At 44.1% G+C, this 20817-nt stretch overlaps 1 protein-coding gene across 1 annotated transcript; it reads right to left on the bottom strand.

Annotated features, from left to right (window-relative positions):
• Positions 1–5564: 5564 nt before the first annotated feature.
• On the bottom strand, positions 5565–20016 carry LOC122553168 (multiple coagulation factor deficiency protein 2 homolog). Its single transcript, XM_043696755.2, has 4 exons — positions 19832–20016; positions 12820–12906; positions 6962–7083; positions 5565–5792 (listed from the first exon to the last, which is right to left on the bottom strand). The coding sequence occupies exons 1-4, from the start codon at positions 19972–19974 to the stop codon at positions 5641–5643; spliced, it is 504 nt and encodes a 167-aa protein (XP_043552690.1). The 5' UTR covers positions 19975–20016; the 3' UTR covers positions 5565–5640.
• Between the last annotated feature and the right edge of the window lie 801 nt (positions 20017–20817).

Genomic DNA, 20817 nt, shown 5'->3' with positions numbered 1-20817 from the left:
CAGCCTTTCCTCATACGATCTTCCTACCATACCAGGCAACATCCTGTTAAACCTCCTCTGTACCCGTTCCAGTGCCTCCACATCCCTCCTATAGTATGGCGACCAAAACTGCACACAATACTCCAGATGTGGCCGCACCAGAGTCTTATACAACTGCAACATGACCTCAGGACTCCTGAACTCAATTCCTCTACCAATAAAAGTCAGTACGCCATATGCCTTCTTCACCGCACTATTTACCTGGGTGGCAACTTTCAGAGATCTGTGTATATGGACACCAAAATCCCTCTGCTCATCCACACTACCAAGTATCCGACCATTAGCCCAGTACCCCGTCTTTTTGTTACTCTTACCAAAGTGAATCACCTCACACTTACCTACATTGAACTCCATTTGCCACCTTTCTTCCCAGCTCTGCAACTTATCTATATCCCGCTGTAACCTGACACATCCTTCCTCACTGTCAACAACTCCACCGACTTTCGTATCATCCGCAAACTTGCTCACCCAACCTTCTAGCCCCTCCTCCAGGTCATTTATAAAAATGACAAACAGCAATGGTCCCAAAACAGATCCTTGCAGAACACCGCTAGTAACTGCACTCCAAGATGAACCTTTACCATCAACTATTACCCTCTGTCTTCTTCCAGCCAGCCAATTCCTAATCCAAACCTCCAACTCACCCTCAATGCCATACCTCCGTATTTTTTGCAGTAGCCTACCATGGGGAACCTTATCAAACGCCTTACTAAAATCATTATACACCACATCTACCACTTTACCCTCGTCTACCTCCTTAGTCACCTTCTCAAAGAATTCAATAAGGTTTGTGAGGCACGACCTGCCCTTCACAAAACCATGCTGACTATCTTTGATCACATTATTCCTGTTCATAAATCCTATCCCTTACAATTCTCTCTTAAGACTTTGTCCACAACAGAAGTGAGACTCACCGGCCTATAGTTACCACATTTGCTATCCTCCAGTCTACTGGCACTATTCCTGTAGACAACGAGGACATAAAAATCAAGGCCAATGGCTCTGCAATCTCCTCCCTTGCTTCCCAGAGAATCCTAGGATAAATGCCATCAGGCCCAGGGGACTTATCTATTTTCACCCTTTCCAGAATTTCCAACACCTCTTCCCTACATACCTCAAAGCCGTCCATTCTAATTAATTGTGACTCAATATTCACATCGGCAATAATGTCCTGTTCCTGAGTGAATACTGACGAAAAGTATTCATTCAGTGTCTCCCCAATCTCTTCAGCCTCCACACGCAACTTCCCACTACTATCCTTGACTGGACCTATTCCTACCCTAGTCATTCTTTTATTCCTGACATACCTATAGAAAGCCTTAGGGTTTTCCCTAATCCTACCAACTAAGGACTTTTCATGTCCCCTCCTTGCTGCTCTTAGCTCTCTCTTCAGATCCTTCCTGGCTACCTTCTAACTCTCAATTGCTCCAATTGAACCTTCACACCTCGTCTTTACATAGGCCGCCCTCTTCCATTTAACAAGGGATTCCAATTCCTTATTAAACCACGGCTCCCTCACACAACCCTTTCCTCCCTGCCTGACAGGTACATACTTATCAAGGACACTCAATAGTTGCTCCTTGAACAAGCTCCACATATCAATTGTGCCCATGCCTTGAAGCCTACTTTTCCAAGCCACGCATCCTAGGTCCTGCCTCACCGCATCATAATTTCCCTGCCCCCAGCTATAACTCTTGCCCTGCAGTGCACACTTATCCCTCTCCATCACTAGAGTAAAAGTCACCGAATTGTGGTCACTATCCCCAAAGTGCTCACCTACCTCCAATTCTAACACCTGGCCTGGTTCGTTACCCAGAACCAAATCCAGTATGGCCTCACCTCTTGTTGGCCTGTCTACATATTGTGTAGAATCAAACAATCACAACAGGTAAGATGTGATGACAAGTGACTAGGGATTTATAGAGTCTTACATGTCCCAGAGTGCTTTAAAGCCACTGATTAACATTTTTAGATGTGCTTTTTCTGTTTCAGGCCTGGTTCACACAGCTCACTCTCCAAACAGCAATGAGCTAAATGATAAGTTGATCAGGTTTTATTAATGCTAGTTGAGGAATGGAGTGAGACTCTAGCTCTTAAGAAGAATTTAGTTACTGTTCATAATGTTGTGGGGTCTTTTACATCCACCTTAGTCAACAGATAGTTGCCTCAATGTGATGTCTCACCCAAAATACTGCGCAATATAGCACTCCTTCAATACTGAACTGAAAAGTCAGATGTAATTGAATGTTCAAGTACTGCAATTTCCTGTCTTGGAGTCAGCCAAATACCACTGGTCCAAGCTAACACTTTATAAGACCATAAGCTATGGGAGCAGAAATTAGGCCATTCAGTTCATTGAGTCTGCTCTGCCATTTAATCATGGCTGATAAGTTCTCAACCCCATTCTCCCACGTTCTCCCCATGACCCTTGATCCCCTTGATCTCAAGAACATATCTATCTCAGTCTTATATATGCACAATGACCTGGCCTCCAAAGCCTTCTATGGCAATAAATTCCATACATTCACTACTCTCTGGCTGAAGACATTTCTCCTTATCTCTGTTTTTAAAAGGTCACCTCGGGTCCTAGTCTTCCCTACCAATGGAAACATCTCAACATCTCCTTTGTCCAGACCATTCAGTATTCCATATGTTTCGGTTAGATCTCTTCTCACCCTTCTAAACTCTATTGAGTATAGGCCCAGAGTTCTCAAACTTTCTTCATATGTTAAGCTTTTCATTTCTGGGATCATTCGCGTGAACTTCCCCTGAATTCGCTTCAAGGCCAGTACATCTTTCCTGAGAGATAGGGCCCAAAACTGCGCACAATACTCCAAATGTGGTCTGACCAGAGCTTTATCGTGCCTCGGAAGTATATCGCTGCTTTTATATTCATAAGAACAGAAGAAATAGGGGCAGGAGTAGGCCATCTGGCCCATTAATTCTGTGTCACCATTCAATAAGATCATGGTTGATCCTTTTATGGACTCAGTTCCACGTAGCTGCCCACTCACCATAACTCTTAATTATTTTAATGTTCAAAAATCTATCTATCCTGAAAAACATTCACTGAGCAGGGTATTTGCATAGATTTACAACCCTTTGGGTGAAGTTCCTCCTCCACTCAGTCCTAAATCTTCCCCCTCACCCTTAATTTGAGGCTATGCCCCCTAGTTCTAGTTTCACCTGCGAATAGAAACAACCTCCCTGCTTCTTTCTTACCTATTCCCTCCATAATTTTACGTATCTATAAAGGTCACCCCCCCCCCCAAAATTCTTCTAGATTCCAATGAGCATAGTTCCACTCTACTCAATCTCTCTTCAAGTGAGAGACTTGACCACAGGTAACAGTAAGGTTATGCATGTGATATTGATGTCCAAAAAGGAAACAGCCTTGGACTATACACCATGACCAGTGGCACTATACAATCACACTGTCACTGTCACAGATAGATTAACTCAGCTTGCACCAAATTTGGAGGGGGTGTGTGGGGTGGTCAAAAGTGGATTTATCTGGTTTAGACACATGCTGAGCCATCAAGGAAATCTTATAAAGAAAATTATTGTTATGAAATGAAAATGGATGCTGAGAAAAAATGCAGATTTTATAGGATGTCAAAACTCTGTAAGGGTCGGAAATTGATAATGTGGCATTACTTCAGCAGGGTAGCTAGAATTGTTCAGCCAGTTTGTCGTCTCCGTGGACTTAGGACTTAACCTTTAATGTATCAATCATACCAAGCACTTCATAGAAGAGTTAGAAAATAAAAGTTTGAACCAAGCCACATAAAAGGATATTAGGACAGGTGCATTAAAGTAGATGAGTTTAAGGACCATATCGCAATGCAAGATTGATGTAGAAAGCTGAATGTTTATGACTCAGCTGGGGATGCAGAAGCACTAGAATTGAAGGATCACTGAGTTCTCAGAACATTTTTAACAGATTGAGACGACTATGGTAATGCAGGGAGTTGAACTTAAATCTTGGGAGTTACAAAATCAGAACACAGCCAGAAGCCAATTAGAATGCTTAACTCTGAAGGTGTCAGGATGATGGATGAGGGGTTTAGCAGCTGATAAGCTAATACAGTGGCTGAAACGGGCAATATTGTGGAGGAATATTGAAGAGTATCTCATTCAAGAAAACAGCAAAACAAGATGTTGGTGATAAAGGATATGAAGTTTGAGGAGCAATGTAGGAATGCAGTCACTCATTCCTCTGACATTTGCTGAGCAGATGATTTAAAACATGTATATATTTAGTTTATTGAAATTGAAGAAATGTGAACACAACCAGGATATGTTAGTGCTGGTGCTACTTCACACAGGAATTGTCTCTTTGAAGACTTAACTGCCACTTTTAATTATTTCCTTCAAGTGTGGGCAGCACGGTGGCACAGTGGTTAGCACTGCTGCCTCACAGCGACTGAGACCCCGGTTCAATTCCCGCCTCAGGCAACTGACTGTGTGGAGTTTGCACGTTCTCCCTGTGTCTGCGTGGGTTTCCTCCCACAGTCCAAAGATGTGCAGGTTAGGTGAATTGGCTATGCTAAATTGCCTGTAGTGTTAGATAAGGGGTAAATGTAGGGGCATGGGTGGGTTGCGCTTCGGCGGGTCGGTGTGGACTTGTTGGGCCAAAGGGCCTGTTTCCACGCTGTAATCTAATCTAAATCAAATTCTGTCCTCAGTGATTGATTTTGTTTCTATGACAATTCATATTGTACTCATTATCCTGGTTCCTGTTTGAGTACTTGCACTCACTTGATATAAATGTTCTCAAAGTGGGGTTCTGTTGCATACTCTACTTGAAAGCCGAGCACCATGGAGCAAACCAGTTTGAAAAGACTATCAAGAGAAATGTTTTCAAACATATAATGAGAATAGTGTATTACCAACTTTCCCGTTTTGTTTCCTGAAGGAATGGGCTGGGTTGGACTTAGTCTGTATTCATACCATTGTAAGCAAGAAAATGGTCAGGTTTTTGCTTTAAAGATACAGGTTTGAGATGAGCAGATCATTAGATTTGGGTCTCGGGAAAAGGTACTGACTAGAAGGCTATAATATCAGGAACACCTATGGCCCACTGATAGCCATTTATTATTGATCCCACCAGCATTCTCCCATTATGGAATGGCACTCACCTTATGGTAAACTGAATTATATCTCCCTGGAGGCTTAATGCTCCAAGAGCAGGCTGTCAGGATCATTAACAGCCCTTGTGGCCTCAATGTCTCTGCAGATTTACCCTCCAGTTACCAAGGCCTACCTGCCCTAGCCCAGCACGTAAAATAAACTTTCGGCATAACCTGCAACATGCTGTTTCATTCCCTACACAGGAGAGGGGGCAGATCTACTGGATCCTGGGCAGATTGGTTGGCCCTCAAATGGACTACCACAAATGAAATTAATCCCACCTCTAGTCCCCCAGCAGGGTGCGTTTGGGACACACATCTTGTCCTGACTTGAAGATCAATGGTCAATTAGCCACTCATCTGTGTTTTAATGAAAGCACATTATTTCTAAAATAGAATACAAGTTTATTAGTCCCTTTTTATTAGATTAGTTGCTTGCTAAGAACATTTTTCTCTCCTTTTTTTTGCATCAGATTTGATGTTGATAAGCTTTCTCTTTTGAGCTTTTCTCCAGTATTGTGGTAGGACTTGCTGTTCTGTTTTGTGAGTGCATATATTCATAATAGGATAAATATCCATCTTTATCGATATCATCATTTTCCAAAACTTCATCTGTCATTTCTGTACCAAAAGAAAGCAGTGAAGATGAAACCGGTTAATGGATGGAGTGAGATCAACCTTGATTTGTACTTCAAACTTAGCTGTGTGTCTGCAATAGCAACTTACAGCAGACTCAGAAGCTCCCAGAGAATTTATGTTTATATTTAAAATTGCTTCAACTTGGTCTAAGGTTTGGAAGGGAGATTTGGCCTGGCAATTGAACAGTCATTTAGTTGCTCTGTTTTAAGAGCAGGGCAGGTGTCAGCATTCCAAAACTGAGAGTTTAAACTGGTAAACATTACAGGACCTATACACAGTATACAAGACCAAATGGAGTTTCACTTTTGGGAACTGTACAAATCCAGGTGCAAATTGCTCTTAATTGTGCTAGTTTTCTAATTTAATTTGATGGTTTAGAGTAATTTGTGTAAGAATGTATTTGTTGTCAGTACAATACATTTAAACTTTGTTCTATAGGCATAAAGATGCTGATGGATATTATCCGAATGTTATAATTAATAAATATTTAAATTTGAGAAATGACCACTGTATATCTATGAAATCCATAAACTACTCAATATAATTTTTTTAAGGAACTGTCTATATGTGGGTAAACCCATTTTCAGTTGTATTGATAAACTGAATGAGGTTACCTGTCTTAAATACTTTTTAAACACTGCCTAATTGTACTGGTTCACAGAACGAAGACTTTCCCTCAGTCATACAAACGAAAGCCTTCAAATCAGCACAGTGCAAGGAAGCTCACCTTCCTGGTGAAATCAGACTGGGGCGGTGGTTATTTTGTAGGGGTGTCAGGATTCCCACTCTCTCTATTTTAAAATTGCAAGCACTTATTTGCGCTCAATGCCGTGACCTTTGGGTGATTTGGCCAATTGTGGGGAATTGCTGTGGACAAAACAGTGTAACCTTGTAAAAGCTCTATCACAAGCTTTCAAACAATATTAAAAACATTGTGTTGCTTACATCTTTGGAGGATGCACTTTCTTTCTGTTTTTAACTCTATCTGAAGAGAATAAATACTAAATAAACTTCTAGTACCATCCTTAAGATGTACAATAGATTGTTGACTTGGGGGTGAAGTGAGTGGATCTCATTTTAAATCATTTTGAGCCAGGCTTGGAATGATTTGGCTGCAGCATCAATCAGGAGTGTTAATTCATGAATTATACCTATTAGCAATTTCATCATTTCTTCTGTTGAAAAGGACTCCAGGGTTTCTTCAAGGGAATCTTCCAATGCGGTAATTATTTCCAGGCCATCCAAGAATGTATTTTTGTCGAAGTCATGCAGACTGCAGAGAGGGAATTAAGTAGGACACTCATGAATTAATTCAACAGGAAAAGTCTTTCTCCATTAAATGTATTTTTAGAAAAAAAATTAAAGGAATGCTCCAAGGAGATATTACATTAAATATATTTGTCAAGCTTTTCTTTCTGCCTGGCAGTCATAACTTTGCTGTGGTTATATTTAATCTTGTTATTAGCCTCTTGATGGAAGGTCACAAATTTGAGGCGTTTCAATACTGTTGTTTAAGATACTATACCAGTGATCTTGGTATCTTATTGTACTGGTGCATGATGCTAAGAAACAAACTCCATACCCTAACAGTGTAATAATGTCCACAGTGAAGATTATAATTGGTGCAATTGCTGCAATTGATTGTCTAAAGATGCAACTGTTTATTGCAATGATATATGCCTGTTTGAACTATATTAGTGTATACTTTTCCTAATCCTTTTTAGCTAAGAGATTTATACAGTCATACAGCACAGAAGCAGACCCATCAGTCCAACTCTTCCATACCAACCAAGTTTCCCAAACTAAATTAGGCCCATATCCCACAAAACCTTTCTGATTCGTGTATCTGTCCAAATGTCTTTTAACTATTATACCTGCATCTATCATTTCCTCTGGCAGTTCATTCAATATACCCACCACCCTCAGGTCTCTTTTAAATCTTTCACTTCTCACCTTAAACCTTGCAGTTTTAAACTCCCTTACCCTGGGAAAAGACCTTTGCTAGTCATCTTATCTATGCCTGTCATGATTTTATAAACTTCATAAGGTCACCCCTCAACTTCCTACACGCCAGGGGGGGGAAAAAGCTCCAACCTATGCAGCTTCTCCTTTTCACTTTGAAATATTCAAAAGGGGCACCATTTCCACACAGAGGGTCATGTGTGAATGGAATGAGTTTCCAGAGGAGGTGGTGGAGGCTGGTACAACCACGACATTTAAAAGGCATCTGGAGGGGTATATGAATAGGAACGGTTTAAAGGGATAGGGCCAAGAACTGGCAAATCTGACTAGAATAATTTGGGATATCTGGTAGGCATGGACGAGTTAGACTGAAGGGTCTGTTTCCATGCTATACGGCTCTAAGACTCTATCATTTGAATTGAATTTAACTTATTGTCATGTGTGCCGAGGTACAGTGAAAAGCTTTGTCTTGAGAGCAATACAGGTAGATCATAGTTAAAAAGCATAGATAACTAAATAGTAGGTAAACAGTGACAAAAACAAAAAACACAGGTACAGGCGACTGTGAAGAGTTTGAGAGTCCATTCTAACAACAGTAGGGTAGAAACAGTTTCGAAACTGGCTGGTGCAGGTGTTCAGGCTACTATACTTTCTCCTCAATGGTAGAGGTTGTAGAAAAGCATTGCCAGGGTGGAATGGATCTTTGAGAATGCTGGCTGCCTTTCCTTGACAATGGGCCTGGAAGATGGGTTCTATAGGTGGGAGGTTGGCTTTGAGAGTGTCCAGGCCGAGTTCACCACTCTCTGTAACAGTCTCCAGTCAGTTACCATACCAAGTACTGATATATCCAGACAGAATGCTCTCGATGGCACATCTATAAAAGTTGGCAAGGGTATTCGCCGTCATGCCAAATTTTCTCAGCTGCGTCCGTATGATCAGTCCAAGAAAGTTTATTGTTAATTACCACTCCCAGGAGCTTGACACTCTCCACTTGTTCCAGCTCTGTCCTGTTAATGTATAGGGGGGCATGAGTAATATCTTGCCAAAAGGCAATAATGAGTTCCTTGGTTTTGCTGGCATTGAGAGCTAGGTTGTTCTCAGTGCACCAGTTTTCCAAATCTTCCACCTCCCATCTGTAATCTGTTTTGTCTCCATCTGAGATTCGACTGACTTTGGTGGTGTCATCAGCGAACTTCTAAATGGCGTTAATCTGGTATTTGGTGACACACTCATGGGTATATAGTGAGTACAGTAGGGGGCTGAGTACATAGCTCTGAGGGGGCTGCAGTGTTGAATGTTAGCGGGGATGAAATGTTCTCCCGAATCTTCACTGATGGAGGACCGAGGATCCAGTTGCAGAGAGTGGCGCTTAGTCCGAGATCACTAAGTTTAGTAATCAGTCTCAAGGGGATAAAAGTGTTGAAAGCTGAACTGTAGTCAATGAGTAGGATCCTTACGAAGTTGTTCTTGGTGTCACCTTTTGACTGAAATAGTTAACTACACGGTCAGAAAGTGAAGTTATGGCATTTCTATGGCCCTGGATCAGACTGCAATGCATTCATCCACTGAATCAGTAAGGGAGTCCAACTGACTGTCTTCACAGAACCATCAACTACTGTCTACTAGAATTCAGCGAGGTTTCCATTGTGAATATTTTAGGATGATTGTATTTGTGTGTGTTCGACTGATCAAAGTAGAAAAGGCTGATAATCAAGCCAGGAAATATGAGCGTCTAGAAAATAGGTACACCCCCTTCTGCTATCAATAGCCACGAAACATGAAAAAAAGGCTATGACCGAGCAGGTTGGATTTTAAATAGCACCATGTTAACTTCAGTGACAGCAGTTCAAGAACTTTTTGGATTAGTCATAAGCAATTAATATAGAGAGAATAGAAATTTAGAGAGCCTGTTTAGAGAGATTTAGAGAAAATTTCGAGAGAATAGAAATTCATTGAGAGCCTGTTAGTCTGAGAGATTTCTTATTAATGCAACAGTACTAAGCCTATTGTACCATCAAGGTGATTCAATATAACAAAATGTCACTTGTAATTATTAATGGTGCACAGGAGGCAATGTGACTGATAGCTTATAATGGCTCCCTGTCAAACAATTTAGTCAGTCCCTCTACATCCCTGTAGCACTGCTACTTTTTCGATATTAGATGATTCCTTTAAGGAAATGGCAAAAATGCTGCGCTTGAAGTTTTGTTGGATAAAATTGAACTTTTTCAATTGTATGGGATTACCACTTCTCTCCTTTCATTGAGGTTTCTCTGAGTAGAACTAAAAACTAAGATATTCCTTTAAAAGATTATTGTAGGATTACTGCCAATGGGAGGGCAGCTCAGTGGTCAGCGCTGCTGCCTCATAGCGCCAGGGACCCAGTTAGATTCCAGCCTCGGGTGACTGTCTGTGAGGAGTTTGCGCATTCTTCCTGTGTCTGTGTGGGTTTCCCCCAGGTGCTCCAGTTTCCTCCCACAATCCAAAGATCTGCAGTCTTTGTGGATTAGCCATAGGAAATGCAGGATTACAGGGTGGGCTGCCCTTTCAGTGGGCCGAATGGCCTGTTTCCACACTAGGGATTGTGTGATTTGTCATTTATGGAGTATGAATTATACATATATCCTCTTTACCACGTGTAGGTCATGGGGTGGTGCTGGCTGGCCGGCCAGAATTTGCCAGTTGCCCTTTGAGAAGGTGGTGGTGAGCTGCCTTCTTGAACCACTGCAGTCCATGTGCTGTAGGTAGACCCACAATGCCATTAGGGAGGGAATTCCAGGATTTTGACCCAGTGACAGTGAAGGAGGGTGAGTGGATGGAGAGGAACTTGCAGGTGATGTTGTTCTCGTATCTCCTGCCCTTGTCCTGTCACATGGAAGTGGTTGTCTGTTTGGAAGATGCTGACTAATACTGGGATCAGCATTTGTTGTCCACCTTCAATTGCCCCAGAAACTGAGTGGCTTGCTGAATTATTTCTGAGGAATCCACATGTGTGTGTCTGGAGTCACATGTAGACCAGACCAGGTAAGGGTGGCAGTTTTCCTTTCCTAAAGGGTATTTGTGAACCAGATGGATTTTTTCACATGATATTGCAATGCTTTCACGGTTACTGTTACTAGCCTTTAATTCCAGGTTTATTCATTGGGCTTGAATTAGACCAACTGCTGCAATGCCGTTTAAATCCATTGTCCCCTCAGCGTTAGGCTAAGCTTCAGGATTATATGCAGTGATGGGTATTTTCTAATTAACTTGTTCAGAGCTATTATTATTTGGGAGAAATGGGACTTGAACCTGGGCCTCCTGGCTCAGAGGTAGAGAAATTATCACTACACCACAAGAACTTGATATTTCCCCTATAGCGTTGCTTCAAAGTAGCCTGCTCAACTGCATTCAGGATTCCAGATACAGTGCATTCAATAGCATTCTAGCCTCCAGGAATGTTGTATATTTAGGAAAATTCTTATTGACCAATCTTGCTGCTTGCCAATTTTAATTTTATTCAGCAGAGTATTACAACACAAGCCCTGAGTAAAGCACAGCTGTGACCATCCACTGCCAGATCTCCTGCTGTTGCCAAGGAAGAGACTGTCGCCTTTTTGATACATTCACTTGTACCACAACTGAGCTGTGGGTTGCTCCTGCTGCTCTTCGGTCAAGCAGCGACTGCAGAAGATGAAGCAGGTCATCTCAGAGGCATCACTCCTTAGCAGGCTTCAAATTATCCCTAGTGGATAAGCTAAGGGTAGAGGTTAATCCTTCTCAAGATCTTCCTCTGCTGTCTGTCATGTTTCTCTCTTCACACTTGTCCAGATGTGGCGTGGTCTGGAGCCACTGTCCTCAATTATACCTTCCCTCACGCCAGACTTGGGTCAATTTTCTTGGCTGATTTGTAATTCACTTTCTAGCAATTGTGATTCATGTGGATTGGTCCAGCAGGCAAGAATACTTCTCTCTGGTTCTTTAACAGGAATTTAGAAAGTCAGGGGAAAGAGAAGTATAATAGCAAGGCTCTTCCTTGCCAGTCTTTAATTCTTGGAGAAGTTTCATTAGTAAACAATTCACTGATAGTCTGAAGATAGCATCAACAATTACATATTAATTGTTCGTTAACAAACATTTAACAATTTCTTGAAAGAGTGTCACAGGTGTCATTCATAGAATCATACAATCCCAACAATGTGGAAGCAGGCCATTCAGCCCAGCAAGTCCATACTGACAGTCTGAAGCACATCCCACCCAGACACTAGCTTCCCTCCACCTGTAATTCTGCATTTCCAACGGCAAATCCACTTAACCTGCACATCTTTGGACTGTAGAAAGAAACCCACTCAGACACAGAACATGCAAACTCCACACAGTTGATTAAGGCTGAAATCAAACCCAGATCCCTGACGCTGTGAAAAACCAGTGCCACCCACTCAGCTGCATGGGTGGTATGGTGGCTCAGTAGTTAGCACTGTTGTCTCAGTGTTAGGGACCCGAGTTTGATTCTAGCCTCAGGTGACTGTCTATGTGGCGTTTGCATGTTCTCCCTGTGTCTGTGTAGGTTTCCTCCCACTATCCAAAGATGTGCAGACTAGGTGAATTGGCCATGCTAAATTGCCCATTGTGTTCAGGGATGTGTAGGTTAGGTTCATTAGTCAGGGGTAAACGCAGAGTAATAGGGTAGGGAAGTTACAGGGTGAGTTACTCTTCGGAGGATCGGCGTGGACTTGTTGGGCCAAGTGGCCTGTTTTCACACTAGGGATTCTTTGAAACAATTTCTTTAAGTACCAAATTTTACTCTTGCGGATGACAAAGAGAGTTCACTGGTAGTATTCCATGAATAGCAACTTTCACACCTCCGAATATTCCAAGGTATTTTGCAATTGGAGCAGGAGTTTGAATTGTAGTCCCTGTTGTAATATAGGAATCATACTCACCAATTTGTACAGAAGTAACTCCCACACACAATATAATAACAAACTGTGTTAGTGATCTAAATTAAGGGATAAATATTGGAATCATGTGAAGATTTCCAGTATAGGTTCAACTGTATTTAGCTTACGTGAAATAATAGAATTGCAGCTCTTCGACAGACAATTCATCAATGTTAGGCTCTCCAAGGTAGTGCTTCAGCTCCTTCTCGATGTGACTGAAATACAAATGTGATTTGTATTGAATAAAATATTGTAAGCATTGCTAACCTGTTTACATAATGTCAGAAAATGGCTCTAACACAAATTTCCTACTTAGTCGGCGCCAACCCCTCCCGTAGCACATCCCCTGCTAGACCTTGTTTGCAATGGATCAGCAAATGCCTGGCCCCTCAGCCAAGTGGCTATTTTTGCAATGAAGCTAAAACAACTAAGGCAGACAAGTGTGTAAGGGAACTTTACAGCCTAGTCTGAACATCTTCACTCCTCCGCACAATTACATTTGCCAATCTGCGAAGAATTCATCTATCCCTCCTACCCCTAGCAGTTTTCAGACTGACCAAATAAAAACTTGCATTTTTATAGCACCTTTAAAGTGACCAGACAGCTTTACAGGAGCATTATCAACCACTGAGTAACAAAGAAATATCAGCTCAGGTAACCAAATACTTGATCAAAGATTTAGGCTTTAAGGAGTTCCTCAAGAGGGAAAGAGAAGTAGGGAGGTGGATAAAACATAGGAAGCTGAAGACATGGCTAGGTACGAGCTGGAAATCTAGAATACTGACCGGAATGGCAGAAATTTTCAGCTTCTGTGGTGAGAGATGTTTCTGCTCAACATGTTATGTTAATTGATTTTGTCAACACAGATTGTTGTGATGAGTAGTTCCAGTAATTTCTGTTTTTATATTTATATCTATCCACTAAATGATGAGAATGAGGTTGTGTGTTTTAAAATAAAATCCTAAGGAGCCTTCAATTTGTGTGTTACGAGTTTGAAGCCACACTTGTAAGAAAGCTGGTTTAGGAACAATGTGTGTGTTGGGGGGCGGGGGTGGAGTATGAATTTAATTTGATTAGATTACATTACATTACAGTGTGGAAACAGGCCCTTCGGCCCAACAAGTCCACACCGACCCGCCGAAGCGAAACCCACCCATACCCCTACATTTACCCCTTACCTAACACTACGGGCAATTTAGCATGGCCAATTCACCTGACCCTGCACATCTTTTGGACTGTGGGAGGAAACCGGAGCACCCGGAGGAAACCCACGCAGACACGGGGAGAACGTGCAAACTCCACACAGTCAGTCGCCTGAGGCGGGAATTGAACCCGGGTCTCAGGCGCTGTGAGGCAGCAGTGCTAACCACTGTGCCACCGTGCCGCCCACTAAATTTGCTCACCCTGGTTTAAGTTACTGTGTGAGTAAATGTGTTTTTTTCTTGCTGAATCATCAGGGAAGAAATCATGTTCTCACACCCATCTCCTTTTGATTTCACTTGGACATCCCACAGGCAGGATCTTCCTTCTGAATCTCAACTGTCAGTCTGTGACTGGTATTGGGACAGTGATCAGGAGCTTGCACTGTGTGGGTACAGTCACTCATTAGGATTTGCCCAGTTTGCAAGGAGCAGGGTGGCTGCAATGGGAGGGAAGGTTCCAGAAGGGCTGTTCCAAATAATAAACGGAGAGAGTGGTAAACCTTGATCTGCTTTCTGTGATTGGTCTGAAGCGGTCCCAAAGGAGCCAGAGCTGTTTACAGACTGGGAGTCCTATTGCCCCACACCTTCTGTAACACGGCTCAGGGTTGGGAGTGGTGAGGGATAGAATGTGGAATCAGCACTCCTGCCTGGCTTCCAATCCCAACCCAAGAAAGATCAAAATACAGGAATCTCCTTTTAATCTATTCCCAGCCTCAACAGAATGGGCCAAAGGATTTCCCCATAGGGACCAGCACACCCTACCTCTCCCTCCACCCCCCATATGCCCGATCCCTTTAGCCACAAGAGCTTTATCGACCTTCTCCTTAAAAAGGCAGACAATTTTAGGAGCAATCTGTTCACTACATGAAGTTCCAACTGGAATTAGAGTGAGGTAGAGAATTTTAGTTAGCTTCACGAGCAATAATCACAAGATTCATTGAACGTCGATTTTGCTGCTCGTCAGATGCTGCCTGAATTGCTGTGCTCTTCCAGCACCACTGATCCAGAATCTGGTTTCCAGCATCTGCAGTCATTGTTTTTACCTCGTTGATTTTAACCCTACTGTGAATCCTCTTGCATGGATGCCTGCCTTGAAGAAGTTTTCCTCCTCTCTCTACAAGAATCTCAGGGAGTCCCTCTCCCACTGCAACTCCCAGGTCATTTCCTCTGCCCTGAAGCTCTTCAACCATGTCGTGAAACAAACTTGGTACCACAGCCACATTTGCTTCCTCAGTGCATGCCTCCGTAACCAACTCATCCCACATGGACTCCGGACCACCTTTAAACCAGCAGAGTTCGGACCCGAACAGGACAAACAGTACAGACTACAGATTCAAAAACACCAGCAACAGTTCTCCTTCAAGATCCTCTGCTCCACGCTTGCAGCAATGCGCCGGTACCTAACCTCTCTACAGTCTGCCCTGCCTCAGTTGAGGGCCACACTCTCCCAGAATTGAAAAGGACCCACTCTGTACTACATCCTCTGGAGAATTCATACTCTCAACAAACAGTATTTCAATTCCATCTCAAACATCAAAAACCTGTAAGTACAACAAACTTTTATCCACCCACCTCCATAACCAGCGCTCCTCAAACATTCCAGAAGATTCCCCTGGCCTCGGAAACGCCATTAGCCATGCGGCTGATGCAGCTACCACCCCCACGCTGATTGATGATGTCACTTCTGCCCCCATCATGGCCACTCCCACAGCCACTTCCAGCCCTCACATCATCGCCGATGCCACACGCTCAGTGACTTCCGCCACCCCTATTGCTGTGTCTGCCACCACTTCCGACCCCACCAGCGCCACTCACCTGCATTCTGCTGACACGCCCCCACAGACCCCACTGTCACTATCCCCACCCCCCAGAACCCCGAGGGGAACACTACTCCTGCTCATGCCTCCAACCCCATTCCCCCCACCATCACACCCACTCCAGGTACTGGCTTCGACCCCACTCCCAGCTGCACACCCACAACAGATCCCAGCTCCCAGCCCTGCCGAGTTTTCACCATCCCTCCAGACCTCCCACTCACTGAGGACGAACGATCAGTCCTCAGCAAAGGACTCCATCCCCCTCTGTCCACGCATCAATGAATTTAATACACGCCGTGACATCGAAAACTTCTTCCGTCGCCTCCGCCTCCGAGCTTACTTTCACAATCAGGACTCCCGCCCACCTTCCGAGGACCCCTTCGCCCACCTCCAATACACTGCATCCACCTGGACACCCCGCGCTGGCCTATTACCTGCCCTCGACCTCTTCATTTTCAACTGCCACCGGGACATTAACCGCCTCAACCTGTCGACCCCCCTCCCCCACTCCAACCTCACCCTCACAACGCACAGCCCTCCAATCCCTCTGCTCTAATCCCAACCTCACCATTAAGCCAGCGGATAAAGGGGGCGTAATGGTAGTCTGGCGCACTGACCTCTACACTGCTGAAGCCAAACGCCAACTCGAGGACACCTCTTCCTACTGCCCCCTCGACCATGACCCCACCCCCCATCACCAAACCATCACCTCCCAGACCATACAGAACCTCATCACCTCAGGAGATCTCCCACCCACAGCTTTCAACCGCATAGTCTGGGAACCCCGCACTGCCCGGTTCTACCTCCTTCCCAAGATCCACAAGCCTGACCATCCTGGCCGACCTATTGTTTCAGCATGCTCCTGCCCCAGTGAACTCATCTCTACCTACCTCAACACTGTCCTATTCCCCCCTAGTCCAGGAACTCCCCACATACGTTCGAGACACCACCCACGCACGCACTCCACCTCCTCCAGGACTTCCGTTTCCCCGGCCCCCAACGCCTCATCTTCACCATGGATATCCAATCCCTCTACACCTCCATCTGCCATGACCAGGGCCTCCAAGCCCTCCGTTTTTTCCTCTCCAGACGTCCCCAACAGTACCCTTCCACCGACACTCTCATTCGTTTGGCCGAACTGGTCCTCACCCTTAACAATTTCTCCTTTGAATCCTCCCACTTCCTCCAGACCAAAGGGGTAGCCATGGGTACACGTATGGGCCCCAGCTATGCCTGTCTCTTTGTTGGCTACATAGAACAGTTGATCTTCCGTAATTACACCGGCACCACTCCCCACCTCTTTCTCCGGTACATTGATGACTGCATTGGCGCCATCTCGTGCTCCCGCGAGGAGGTTGAGCAATTCATCAACTTCACCAAAACATTCCACCCTGACCTTAAATTTACCTGGCCCATCTCTGACACCTCTCTCCCCTTCCTGGACCTCTCCATCTCCATTAGTGATGACCGACTTGACACTGACATTTTTTACAAACCCACCAACTCCCACAGCTACCTGGATTACACCTCTTCCCACCTTATCTCTTGCAAAAATGCCATCCCGTATTCCCAATTCCTCTGCCTCCGCCGTATCTGCTCCCAGGAGGACCAGTTCCACCATAGAACACACCAGATGGCCTCCTTCTTTAGAGACCGCAATTTCCCTTCCCACATGGTTAAAGATGCCCTCCAACGCATCTCGTCCACATCCCGCACCTCCGCCCTCAGACCCCACCCCTCCAACCGTAACAAGGACAGAATGCCCCTGGTGCTCACCTTTCACCCTACAAACCTCCGCATAAACCAAATCATCCGCCGACATTTCTGCCACATCCAAAAAGACCCCACCACCAGGGATATATTTCCCTCCCCACCCTTTTCCGCCTTCCGCAAAGACCGTTCCCTCCGTGACTACTTGGTCAGGTCCACGCCCCCCTACGATCCACCCTCCCATCCTGGCACTTTCCCCTACCACCGCAGGAACTGTAAAACCTGTGCCCACACCTCCTCCCTCACCTCTATCCAAGGCCCTAAAGGAGCCTTCCACATCTATCAAAGTTTTATCTGCACATCCACTAATATCATTTATTGTATCCGTTGCTCCCGATGCGGTCTCCTCTACATTGGGGAGACTGGGTGCCTCCTAGCAGAGCGCTTTAGGGAACAACTCCGAGACACCTGCACCAATCAACCAAACCGCCCCGTGGCCCAACATTTCAACTCCCCCTCCCACTCTGCCGAGGGCATGGAGGTCCTGGGCATCCTTCACCGCCGCTCCCTCACCACCAGACGCCTGGAGGAAGAACGCCTCATCTTCCGCCTCGGAACACTTCAACCCCAGGGCATCAACGTGGACTTCAACAGCTTCCTCATTTCCCTTTCTCCTACCTCATCCTAGTTTCAAACTTCCAGCTCCGCTCTGTCCCCCTGACCTGTCCGGACTTGTCCGACCTGCCTAGCTCCTTTTCCACCTATCCACTCCACCCTCTCCTCCCTGACCTATCACCTTCATCTCCTCCCCCACTCACCTATTGTACTCTATGCTACTTTCTCCCCACCCCCACCCTCCTCTAGCTTATCTCTCCACTCTTCAGGCTCTCTGCCTTTATTCCTGATGAAGGGCTTTTGCCCAAAATGTCGATTTTGCTGCTCGTCGGATGCTGCCTGAATTGCTGTGCTCCTCCAGCACCACTAATCCAGAATCTGGTTTCCAGCATCTGCAGTCATTGTTTTTACCTCATTTTCCATTTATTCTTATTCAAGAAAGTAGTCAGGTTCAAAAGAAAATAAACTAGAAATATGCTCAGCTGCTGACGCAGCAGACAATATCTGTGAACATGCAACATATCTGAACCAGCATTAACCCGGAGGCCTTGTTTGGAAATGTAATGAGCGGATGACCCTATACCACAACTAGAAAGACACAAAGGAACGGGGCTTAGTTAAGGATAGGAATGAAATACCAGCTTCAAAGAGGAGGTAGGATAGTACCTGGGAATATAGGAAGTGGAGAGACCAGGGGTGACAGGCACCTTTTGGTATGTGTGAAAAATGAGGGGTTTGTCTAAAACAGACCATTTTGGAATTCAAATAACGTACTGTCTTCAAGATGTCCAATGTATAAATATCTGATGAATTCTCATTGAGTTAGATTGCTATTTCAGATCTTTTCTGGGATGGACTTCCCAAAATTGGCTGAATAGACGATCATTAATGTGCAATTTGAGGATCCTGAGATTATTTTACAAAATAATTACCTCAACGTGATACAATGAAAAATGTATTTGTAACAAGCAAACATGACATTAAATAAATGTTTTGGCCTCAACCACTTTGTGGTAGGGAATTCCACAAGCTCACCACTCTGAGTGAAGACATTTTGACTCATCTCCATCCCAAAAGATTTATCCCTCCTCCTTAAACTATGACCCCTGGTTCTGGACTCCCCCCATCATCAGGAACACCATTCCTGCATCTAACTTGCCTAGTCGTATTATAGAATCATCTAGCATGGAAACAGACTCTTCGGTTCAACCAGTCCCTGCTGACATTATCCCAACTAGTCCCACTTGCCTGCTCCTGGCCCATATCCCTCCAAACCTTTCCTACTTATGTTCTTATTCAAGTGTAACTGTAACCCCTCCATCACGTCTTCAGCAAGTTTCATTCCACACGCGAACCATCCTCTAAAGAATTTGTCCCTCATGTCTTAATTAAATCTCTCTCCTCTCACTTGGGTTATAATAAGATGCCCCTTCCCCGTCAATTCTTCTAAACTCCAATAAATATTTCTTACTCTAGTGCTTAAATCTCAGGAACTAACATCATCCAATCACAGACACCTCTCTATGCACCCAGAGCCTGATACTTGCCCCCCTAAAAAGTTTCAACACTTCCCTCCCAACCTCCACTTTACAAGTGAGATCTAGAAGCCCTCTACCATGATCACAGATCCTGTGTCTGCCTGTAATGATTCTAAAGCAAACGTGATGGCAGGACAGTACAGTTTTTGATGGACCCCTGAAGGAACATCACAAGACAGCAGGTGGCAAAATAAGCTTTTGAGAAACCAAGCAGGAGAAACAACTTCTATACCATTTAAGAGTTGGCAATGAACTTACTGGTGATCAGTGATGATGCTTCTATTGTGAAAAACATCCACCAACACTCCTTCCTGGGGAACTGCGGGCTGGAGAGGATTGCTACTTGTGAATAAATGGCAAAAACTGAAGAAAAACAGGCAGAAAACCACAGGGAACGGCATCCTTAACTCAAGACGGTCTGTGCCTTGTTTATTATAGTGCTCACTTCATCAGCAGGTGCAGGACTCCCATGCCATTATCTGTAATAATAGTTTACTAATACTAAGCTGCAGTGTGTTCTGGTTATAATTTTGCCAAATTGCAGCTTTGAATGGCTTCAGATGATCAGTTGTCCTTCAGTGTGACTAAATACTCTATGTGACCAATGGATGTGCGACATTTCCTTCATGGAGGCAGTTACTCTTGCCTACTCCCTCGGAAAAAAGTGTTAAAGTTTCAAAGTGTGACTAAAAGGAAGATTTCGAATGATTTGGAAATTAGAAACACATGCAAATGAATGCCCTGAAACATTTGTTACTTCAAATATGTTGAGGCAGGGTGCTGATTGCAAACAACCAATGTTTCAGTGACTTTGTCATCGAAAAGATTTGTTTTTGAATTAGCTAAATAAGGTAAATTTTTTTTATAATTAACCTCCGCTCTTATATTATTTGGAAAAAGCAACATGCAACTGAGCCAATAGAGCACTGGACATCACACTCAGTCTGTACTAGGCTGACCAATCACTGATCAGGTCATCTGGCTTCTTAGTCCAGCAATATAGCAGATTATGGTGCAATAGAAATCTCACAAAATGAATACCTATTAAATTGGACATCCCAAAGTCTGTCTACCATCTTCAAGGCACAATTAGGAATGTGACGGACTACTCCCTATTTGCCTGGATGGGTGAAGGTTCAATAATACTTAAGAAGTTTGACAATATTCAATAAAAGTAATTTGCTTGATTGGCATCTCATCCACAACATTAACTGTTCAGTTCCTCCATAACTGATGCACCAATG

This window comes from Chiloscyllium plagiosum, unplaced genomic scaffold (assembly GCF_037043375.1).
Source record: "Chiloscyllium plagiosum isolate Xiang-an unplaced genomic scaffold, Cpla_swu_hap1 HiC_scaffold_10, whole genome shotgun sequence".
Taxonomy (NCBI): Eukaryota; Metazoa; Chordata; class Chondrichthyes; order Orectolobiformes; family Hemiscylliidae; genus Chiloscyllium; species Chiloscyllium plagiosum.
This window is presented reverse-complemented; position numbering and strand designations above follow the sequence as displayed.